The sequence below is a fragment of the Acomys minous genome, assembly GCF_964271855.1.
Source record: "Acomys minous genome assembly, chromosome: 2".
Taxonomy (NCBI): domain Eukaryota; kingdom Metazoa; phylum Chordata; class Mammalia; order Rodentia; family Muridae; genus Acomys; species Acomys minous.
The window spans coordinates 83,125,363-83,136,089 of record NC_140484.1 but is presented as its reverse complement, the minus strand read 5'-3'; the positions used below and the strand labels follow the sequence as shown (position 1 = coordinate 83,136,089).

At 48.2% G+C, this 10,727-nt stretch overlaps 1 protein-coding gene across 3 annotated transcripts in view; it reads left to right on the top strand.

The window, feature by feature from the left end:
* Positions 1-1,293: 1,293 nt before the first annotated feature.
* Positions 1,294-10,727, top strand: part of SPACA6 (sperm acrosome associated 6) — a 25,017-nt gene continuing 15,583 nt past the window's right edge. For 2 of the 3 annotated variants that reach the window (XM_084771955.1, XM_084771956.1), the window contains exons 1-4: positions 1,294-1,709; positions 2,448-2,525; positions 9,518-9,586; positions 10,174-10,197. In XM_084771955.1, the coding sequence (XP_084628081.1) occupies positions 1,502-1,709; positions 2,448-2,525; positions 9,518-9,586; positions 10,174-10,197 (379 nt within the window). In that variant the 5' untranslated portion in view covers positions 1,294-1,501. The remainder of the gene's footprint in view (positions 1,710-2,447; positions 2,526-9,517; positions 9,587-10,173; positions 10,198-10,727) is intronic. The other variant, XM_084771954.1, reaches the window with a different exon arrangement.

The window sequence follows — 10,727 nt, the reverse complement described above, 5'->3', positions numbered from 1 at the left end:
CGGTTTCTCCTCTGGGAGGCTTATGGGTGCTGGAAGAGGCCTCACCTCTGAGTTGGGAAGATTCTAGGCGACAGGTATCACTCCTGAATCATAGCTGTCGCTCTAAAGGTTGAGTGTGGTTTTGGAAAAAATAGGATTGTTCTGAGGCACAGGAGGACTCTTTATATCCGGAAGCTCTTTAGGTCAGGTCTGAAACCTTGTGGAGTTACAGAAGCCCGGCTATCAAGACAAACCAGGCCACTTCCCTCCTGCACTCCTGAAGCCAGGTCTCTAACCACTCTGGGCTCCAAGGGAAGTGCCTTACTGAATCCAGGGTCCGTGGGACAACCCTGTGAGGGGCTGAGAGACTAACTAACCCTAGGCTGAAGTGAGAGGGTCAGAGACTGGACCTCTGGGTCTGACAGAGTTCTCTTACTCAGTCTGAGGGCCCTGGGGTCTGGAGCCCTGAATCTGTGGGAGGGAAGGCTGGGACCTGCACCCCTTAAATAAGGGAGGAAGTCTGGAGCTAGTAACCCTGGGTCTGAGGGAGAGGGGCTGAGAGTAAATTCCTGGGTTCCTTGGGGAGGAGGGGGCCGGGGGCCCGGACTCCTGGGTCCTGGCACCCACCCGTAGAACCGACCTTGCGGGGCCTTCGCCGCACACAAGCTCGTGTCTGTGGGTCCGTGTCGGGGGCTCACCTGCGCGGCTGGGACCTCCCGGCCCTCCCCACCCACCCTACTTCTCCTTGTCCCCCATCAATCCATCTGTCAATCTGCCCACCTGCCGCGCCCCCCGGGCTGAGGTAGGAGGTTGTATAGTTGAGGAAGACACCCGAGGAGATCACTATACGGCCTCCTAGCTTTCCCCAGGCTGCGCCCTGCACTGGAAGGGGCCGGCGGGGACCCCAGGTCCACACCACTACCCCAGAGTTCCTGAGAGGCGTGCGGTGTCTTCTCTGTGCACACCCTCTCTCCTAGCCCATTGCTCCGCAGTCTTTCTGCCATCAGGAAATTTTCTCCTTTTCTTTCACTTACCCCACTGTCTCTGGGCGTCTTGAAGCTTCTATTTCTCTAGTGCCTTGAATATCTCTGTAGCATTGCTGGTCTCTGAGCCACTAGATGTTACTCCAAGGTTTCTCATTCATTCTGACTTTGCCCAATTTCTGCCTTCTGGGGCTCAGAGTATCTCTGTTTCTGTCTCTATTCCCTGCTCCCAACTCTGGGGAAGAGGGCTTTGTTGGTCCACCATAACTGCATTGCCGGCCTCTGGGTCCCTGAGACCCTTTAACCTGTGAGGACATCCAGGGTCACAGGTGAGGTTCTTGGGAGCCTGGCGCCTGGCTCAGCCACAAATGTAGGGGTTGCAAGTGACCCATGCCAACCTACCTCTAGATGGAGCCTGATACTTGACCACCAGCTGAAAGGCAGCAATCACTGATCTCTGGCCACAGCTTCCCCTCCCCCACAGTGACCTCACAAAGGTTACTAGCTTCTCCTCAGCCCCAGAGACCCTCTGTGATGTGATGGCCCTTGTTGCACTGGTTGGAAGCACTGTCCTGTTGTTCCTGCTGATCCTCAGGGCGTCCACGTTGGCCTGTCTTTTCTGCTTCACTAACTATGATGAACGCCTCCGTCTCTGCCAGATGTTTGTGGGCACAGAGCGCTCCAAGCTGGGCCAGTGTAAAGATGCGCTCACAGCTGCTTTTGAGGGTCTCTCAGACATGGAAATTAGTGAGGAAACCTTCCTCCCTGTACCAGGGCCCTGGGGGGGGGGGGGGGCAGGAGAGACCTTGAGTGACTCCAGGAAGAAAAGCTAAGTACAGAATCATGGCAGAGATGCAGGAAAGAGAGACAAAGTGGTAACAATGGAAGGAGACGTGTCCAGAGAAGGGTGAAGACAGCCTGGAGACAGTGCCTCAGAGAGGGCTAAGGGCAGCAAGGGCCAGGACAGAATTAAAAGGAAAGAGATGTAAAAGTAGAAAGTAGAAGGAGCATTGTTCAGAGAGGAGGGTACGGATTTGGAACACAGATGACCGGGGACATCAGAGACCTAGAGAGAGGGGACAGAGAACTGGAGAACCAGAGAAATGGACAAGAGACCCAGAGAGAGACAGGGACCCAGAGGGTGGGAGACAGGGACTGACAGAGAATGGGGCAGGGATCTAGAGAGAGACAAGGACCCAGAGACAGGGCAGAGACGCATGGAGTTGCAGTAGAGGCTGACGGGCTTGCGGGGACAGATCAGGAGCAGCAGGGGGACAGAGACAGAGGCCTAGAGACGGAGGAGGGACAGGTACCAAATTGGGGGTTAGAGGTTGAAATTGGAAAGAGGAAATTGATATCTCTCCAGGTAGGGCACATAGAATGGGGGTATAGGCTCTGGGATGGGGGTGAGGTTCGGAGACGCTCAGCCATGGAGCCAGGGGTGTGCCATGGAGCCTCCTCAGCCTGCTTCTCATTCATCCTCAGACTATGATGAGAGGAGCCACCTGCATGATGCCTTCACACAGATGATACTCTCCCTCCAGGAGGTGGCTATTGCTCAGGGTGAGTGCTTATGGAATTTGGCTCTGGTGCTCCTAGGACTATGTGAAAGCATAAGAAACTTTTCTGGTGGGGGACATGGATCTTGAGGCAGTGGTCCTGGAAACCTGTGTGAGTTAGGTTGCTTCTTGGGACAAGAAGTGAAGAGGTGAATGGAGTCAAAGATTGCAAGGAATAAAGGAAATATGGAAGTCAGAGTCTGAGTCCCTGTGGGGTCGAGTACATGTGACCTGTGGGGCTCACTGGGCTCTGAAATCTGGATGTGTTCCTGCCTCACCTGGGATCCATTGACTCATCTGTAAGGTAGGAAACTTCCTTGGCTCTCAGGTTAAGTGATTTTCTTCATCTCTCAAGGTGGAGTGGAATAGTTTCATCTCCTAGTGTGAGGCATGAGGCATTCTCTTTATCTCCCAGAGAAGGCAGAGCTCTTTGGGAGGGCATGGTTCTTTTTTTTTTTTTTAAGCTGGGCATGGATTTTTTTTTTGAATTTTTTAAATTAATTTATTACATCTCAATTGTTATCCCATCCCTTGTATCCTCTCATTCCTCCCTCCCTCCCATTTTCCCCTTACTCCCCTCCCTTATGACTGTTCCTGAGGGGGACTTCCTCCCCCTGTATATGCTCATAGGGTATCAAGTCTATTCTTGGTGACCTGCTATCCTTCCTCTGAGTGCCACCAGGCCTCCCCATCCAGGAGTCATGGTTCTTTTTGAGATAGGTGTTATGGAAGACATAATCACTCAAGGCAAGATACACACACACACACACACACACACACACACACACACACACACACACACCCTTTTCTCACTGCTACAAAAGACAGATTAGGAACAGAGGAGCTAGCCATTCAGGAGACAAACATGGAGATTCAGGGCCAGACTTCTGCTGGAACACTGGGGAAGATCATGCCCAGCTGTGACACTGAGGAAGCGCATGATGTATGGAGCAGACTTTAAGGCTCTGGGGATGTGTTGCAAAAAGACATGATTAGCAGTAATCACACCAGGTCCCCCAAACACAGGGCACACAGTCTGCTCCTTAGATTAGATAGGAGTGGTATAGCAATGTGAGAACTCATTTCTGTTTTAAGAATAAATTGGCCACTTCTAGGATCCAGGAGCTCAAGGCTTCCCCCTCCCCTGCCTGTCATTTTGTTTCCTCTAAGTTTTATATCAGAGCCCTTTGAACAAAGAAAAGGCCCACTCATTTAGGGGTATCCAGGATTATCATGGAAGAGAATTTTTCTTTATGTCCCCTATCCAGAGAAAAGCCCGAAGAACCTGAGACATGGAAGGAATGCAAGATTCTGGAATATGCCTTCTGTTGTTTCCTGGGCTTGCCTCCTTTTTGGAAACATAGAAAAAGCTACCAAGGGCAGACCTTGGGAATAAATCTTTCTAGTGTGGGGCAAGAGACTTGGGGGTAGGTGGAGGCTGGAGTTGGAGAGGAGGAGACCTGCCACAGACCTGGGCCCGTGGTAAAGAGGAGGGACTAGGAAATAGAAAAGTGGGCATGTTTCTGGTGTTCTGTTGTGGGGAAAGGAAAGAGGCAGGGTTACAGGATTCCCTTCGCCTGGTGTCTGTCTTCTTCAGAGTCACATCCTAAGAGGAGAAGCATGGAGACTAGAGCTGGACCAGGGCAGATAACTAGAGTGACATCGCAATAACCAGGAAGGGATGCTGATGACACCCACAAGGCACTTAGACACCTGGATATTGGGATCAGTTAAGGAGACTTAAGACATTGTCCTGAGAGGGACCTGGAAAAGCCAAGGGGCATTTTCAGCAAGGGAGAGGAGCTTCTTGCACTCCACAGAGGGAGAGGCTAGAGACTGGGAGAAAGTAGTACAGTAATTTTCTCAGAGGCTTACAGAATATTCCAGAACCACCTGTGGGGTGACAGCTGGTACCAAAACTGCAAATGGCCTGCCCTGGAGGTGCTTGTATTTAAGGGTGGAGCACAGATAATAAACACCCAATAAAGTATGAGGTTGAAGGTATGGGTCTGCTTAGAACTCAACAGTGAGGTGGCAGGGTTGTGACTTAGTAATAAAACTCTCACTGAGAATCCAGCATGGAGGGGTGCGACGATGGCTAAGGACTTGCCTAGAGGTGCTGGTTCTCCTTTACAATCATTTACACTAATTATTCTCCTAAGAGATATTCCATTACCAGCCCTGTGAGGTGGAGCTTTACAGCCAGACTTTCCAGGTGGAAAAGTTCAGACTGAGATGGACTTGAAGATTTGCAGTCAGAATTTAGGATACTTTATGCATTGGGTAAACCAGGCTAGTACTGACCCTTGGTGGGGTGGGGTGGGGTGGAGCACACAAGTGGTAATGTCTCTGTGTACACATCATAGGTTTATAATATGAGTACTGGTCTAATACCTTTAGTGCCATAAGCTGAAATCTGAACTGTTTCTAAACTAAACGCGGCTTGTCACTGCTACAACGTCAGGGGCCAGATGGGCGTGGGGCTAACCTGGGGAGGGGATAGAAGATTCAAAAGTTTGAGAGCACCTTGGAATACATAGTGAAAACTTTTTTTTTTAAAGGCTAGGGATATGTAGCTCAGTTGGTAGAGTACTTGTCTATTGTGCACAAAGTCATGTTTTGTTTTTTTTTTAATTTCAAGTACTTAGTAAATTCCTTGGTTATGAACATCTGTACTCTCAGCACTGGGAAGTGGAGGCAGAAAGATCTTTTTGACTACATAATGACTTTGAACATGGCCCAGGCTACAAAGACCCTGTCTTAATGGAAAATAAAATGATCCAGGTGGCTTACACACTGCCAGTATTTGGAAGGAGGCAGTAGGATTTAGGGAGCCTAGGTTACATAGACTGATTCAAAGAAAAAGACACAATGAAACAGTGAAATTCATGTGTTCTTACCCATATGTATGTGTGGGTATGAAATGTCTCAAAGTCTAAATCCTTTGAGGGTAATTTTAGCTACATGTAACATCACATGACAGATCACAGGCAGAACTCAGGACCTCGCAAAATAATGTGTGAACTAAACCTTCAGACTGTGTGTAAGGTATTATGAAAGAAGTGAATTTCTACTTTTACTTTTTAACTGAGGGCTCCACTGGGACCGTATCTCTTTACAGTACTATGGTCTCTAGATCATGCTCTTGTGATTAAGTGATTGACCCCCAAATTAATTCATTTTGAACCAGCTTTTTGGCTTTGGCACTTCTCTTTCTTACACACGTCTGCACACCACATTCATGCCGAGTGCCTGAACTGGCCAGTGGAAGATGTCAGATCCCCTAGAGGACAAAGTAATTACAGGCAGTTATGAGCCAACATGTAGCTGTTGGTAGGACACTGAACCTATATCCTTTTGCAAAAGCAGCAAGTGCTCTTAACTGCTTAGCATCTCACCAGCCATTGTTTTATTTTTTTATCATGTGTGTATATGTCCCTGGGTTTGCTGGAGACTACTACAGGATATGTGAAACCCTGTCTCAACAAACAAAAGAATTGGGGCTACAGAGAGATGGCCCAGTGGTTGTTCACTGTGCAATCATAAGAGTGACATTTTGAATCCCAGCACCCTAAAAACAGGCCACATATCCCTTTACCCATCTATAACCCCAGGTCCAAAGCAAGGGAAGAAAGAAGGGTTGGTCGGGCTTGCTGACTTCCAGCATAGCTGAAAAACCATGAATTGGAGTGTCAGACACTCAGAAGAGTAGGGAGAGTGGTATAGAAGGACACGTCGCCCAGGCTGACCTTGATCTCATGATTTTCCTAGCCTCCCCAGGAGCCTGAGCCACCAGATCCAACTTCTCTAACCTCTTCCTGCCTCAGTTTACCTACCTCAGATTTGGATGTAGTAGTAGTAGGTGATACTCTGCCTTAGTGTAGGAAAGTCCTCACTAAAGACTTATGGCACTGTGCAGTACAGGCCACAGGATAGCTCAGAATGAAAAAGATTTCATCTCGCAGAGCACTCAATCCTGCCCACACTCAATCTTTGCGGTAGACATTGCCACCATTGCTGTTTTTGTGCAAGGGGAACATGAGGACCAGAGAGTTGTCACCTGACCGAGCTCACATATGGAGGTAGGTGTGTGATCTGTCCATAGATATACCTCAGCGTGAAACTGGTGTTCATGTATCTGTGCATGCCAGAACTCAAACCTAGTGTCAGAGCTCCTAATACGTGCCCCTCACCAAGGAAACTTTGCACTGTTTCCTTTGCACTGTTATGGTTCACCTGACATATCCATGTTCCATTGACTCTGTTTAGGTTATTTCCCTCCACTCCTGATCCAGTCTGTACTAGACATATAAACTTGCCTCCACCCCTGCACACCCCACAGGCATCTGTGGTGCACTTGGTATGTTCCACCACCCACACCCTCCTGCAAATTTTTGACTTGATATATATGTGTGTGTGTGTGTGTGTGTGTGTGTGTGTGTGTGTGTGTGTGTGTGAAGCCTTCAGGATCCAGGCTCTCACTGAGGGCTCCACTGGGACCGTATCTCTTTACAGTACTATGGTCTCTAGATCATGCTCTTGTGATTAAGTGATTGACCCCCAAATTCATTTTGAACCAGCTTTTTGGCTTTGGCACTTCTCTTTCTTTGTACATAACCCACAATGTACCGTTCTTTATTTAATATCTTCAATTCCCTCCTGACAGTTTCATTCATACATATAACATATTTTGGTCACTACCATCATTGCTGTGAAAGAATACCTGATTCTGTACCACCGACATAAAGAGTGGGTATACCCACCTCTTGACAGGACCAGAGGTTTGTTTCTATGGTGATTCTAAATCCTATGCAATTGGTAATAAAGACGAACTATCATAATTGTCTAGGGTCCACCCAAATAACCTCACTTTACTCCCTCTAAGAGTAAAGTGCTGTCTCCAAATACAGTCACATTCTTCCATCCTGTACTGGGGATTAGGCTTTTGAATATGAATGAGGCTTGGGTAGACACTGTTATAACCATTCCCACCAAAAGGCTGGTTGCTGGGGAGTCACATCTCATGATCTGGAGGTGAAAGAGTGGAGGGTGGGAATGAATGGCAGTTGGGGCAAGAAAGGGTGGTCACTGACATGGTAGTTACTGCCTCATGGCACTGTGGCCTATGTCTCACATCTTTGTATATTTAAAAATAATTGTAAAGCATTTTTATGACCTCAGTTTTGGTTGCTGGCAAACAGTTCATTTACTTATTTTTTAAGGATTTATCTTATTTTTAATTATTTGGAGGGTTGCGGTGGGAGGCATTGGTGCATGTAAATGCCTTTGAAAGACAGAAGAGGACATCAGATGCCCTGAAGTGGAGTTACAGATGGTTGTGAACCTCTTGACATGGGTTCTTGGAAACAAAAGTGTCCTTTCCAAGAGCAATTCGTTGGCTTAACTTCAGAGCCATCTTTTCAGCCTCCTTCCCGTTTTCAAAAAAAAGTGGTATCAAGCTTTTATATGAGTGTCCCAGAGTCGTATATTGGCAACCAGTACAATATATAGACAAAGAAACAAGCTGGGTGGTGGTGGTGTATTACCAGCCCTTGCACCACAGACACAAGTGGATTTCCAAGTATGAGGATTTCTAAGTTCTAGGCCAGCCTAGCCTATTGAGTGAGTTTCAGAACAGCCAGGGCTACACAGAGAAATCCGTCAACAAAACAACCAAGAAGAAGGAGAAACACTTTCCTGTCTGATTTTTATCAGGTCCAGGTGATGCATTTAGGTCTAAGGCCACTGCTGGTGACCTATATAGTTCCTGCTGGATTCTAGAATTCACTCAACATATACTTAGCTATTCTGTAAGGCATGGGGCCCTTTTGTGGGTTCTAAGGGTTCTGTATTCAAGAGAGGGTGGAAAGATTTTTATAATCAGAGGTCAGGGAGCACTAGACAAAGTCGTGTGCTGGGCGTGACAGGACTAATGTACTGCTGAACTCACAGCAGCTGTGGTCGCCTGCACAAGACCAAGTCTGTCAACATTCCAGTGTTGTGGGAGGTGCTCACAAGCTTCCACCCCTAACTGAGGCAGTACTGAAAGCTGATGGCTGGTGGGGGAGGGAGAACCAGTTATCTTCAGGGGTGCATGCAGTCCATGGTAGGTTGGTAGTGTTCCAGTGGATGGTCAGTCCGGATTGGACTGCGTAGTTATTTAAAAAAAAAAAATGACATGAAGAGAGTTGGGAAGAGTAGGAGGTGAGTGGGTTTGGAAGATAGGGGAGGGCATGGATATGATCAAAATACACTGCATGCATATATGAAATTCTCAACAACAACAAAACCCATTAATTAGAAATATACGAGAAAGGAGCCAGGTGCGGTTGTGTGTGCCTTTAATCCCGGCACCGGGGGAGCGAGGCAGACGTAGGCACATCTCTAAGTTCACGGGGCCACCTCACCTGGTTGGTCTACATAGAGAGGTCCCAGCTCGCCTGAAACATTGTGAGCTACTGTCTTGAAACACAACAAAATGCCAGAAGGATTGACTTAACCCATTAGTGTCTGTAAACATCTAATTTACACACACGTATGTGCAATTCCAAACTGGCGAAGCTTATGTACAACGTGAGTTGAGCACAATGAGAGATAGAAATGGGGGACTTTAGTGTCTATTTGGAGTGATCCAAACCGTGGCGGTGACACTTGAGGTGAGGTGGTTAGCTGGGCAAAAGATGTTTATGAATAAATTAAGGGTTCCAGGTAACTTGGAGATTGAAAGTGGACAAGAGGGCTGCAACAGAGAAAGAGGAAACTGAGGCACCGCTGTAGGGCTTGGTAAGCTTTGCAGAGGACTTGGTCATTATCCTCTTGCTTCCACTAACATATAAACGGATAGTGCTCCCAGGAAGCAGAAGAGCACTTTGGAGAAGTCTGCCCTCTTCCCTTTGTACCTGTGGGAGGAGGAAACACACCGTGTGCTTGTGGCGAGACAGCAAGTCACTGACGGGGAAAGGATTCTTAGTCCGACCACCCTGCTTCATCCTCCAGGGTCCTTTAAGGCTGCCTTCCCCAGTGCTGCAGCCAAAATGAAGAGGACCATTGAACAGCTTAAAAAAGGTAAACCGGCCTCCATCTCTGTCCCCTGCAAACACACAACACCACACCACACAGATTGATATTTACACACTCCGGAGCCAGCCTAAATGCTGGGACCGGTGGATTTCCTAGCCTAGGGCAGATCACGTGACAGTTCTGGACCCTCACTCAAAGGCATCTTCTCTAGGTAGCGCTCCTCTAACTGGGCCTGCTAATAATTAGGTTCTGACATCTTGAAGGATTGATTGCGTAGGAGCTACTTCAAGCCCCAAGGGTAAATAATACTCCAAGACTGGTTGTTCCTTAAGGCTTTCTGCATGCCTGCCTTCCCCCCATTCCCACCCCCCCACCCCCAATAGATGGTTAGCTGCAGGCCTTAGGCCTGATACGTGATCTTTCTCCACTCTCTGGATGAAGCCCTGTAGATTCTGCCCTGCCCGTTTGGAACAGCATATTCTGTTCTGCCCTCCCAAGCGCTGTATTAGGAGCCTAGACCTGTTCTCCAGAGGAGAGGACTCCCCACCTGTTGTAATACCATCTGGGGGGGGGGCTTTAGATAGGTCCCTCTGTCAACTACTTGGATCTTAATGCTTCTTTTCTCTCCACAGTCCAGACATGCGTTCCTCCTTGTGGTAAGGACTTAGTCATGGTGACTGGGGTGGAAACTTGGAACTTAAGATGGAGACAGTGAGTGCGTCTTAGAAGCAAATAGGAAAGAGCATGAACTAGGTAGTGTTCAAAACCGTCATAGAAGCAGGACCTGATGGTTCAAGCCCGTCATCCTAGTAGCCACTCCAGAGGCTAAGAAAGGTTGGGTCACATGTCCAAGGCCAGCATGAGCTACAGAGTTCTAGTCCATGCTGGGCAACTTAGGGGGACCCTGTCTCAAAGCAAACACTGAAATGAACGCCGAAGATAAATCGTAGCAGTGGAGTACTTGCCTGGGATACCCAATGCAGGCCTGGGGTGGTGGCTCAGTGGTAGATCCCCTGCCTAGACTCTCTTCAGAGGCTGTGGGGTGAGGCTTAGTGGTAGAGCACTGGCCTAAAATTCCCAGTGAGGGGCTGGGGGCAAGGTTCAGTGGTAGAGAGCTTGGCCAGCATGCATAAATACCTAGATCCCATTCCCAATGACTATAACACCCCACCCCCACCCCCAGCAT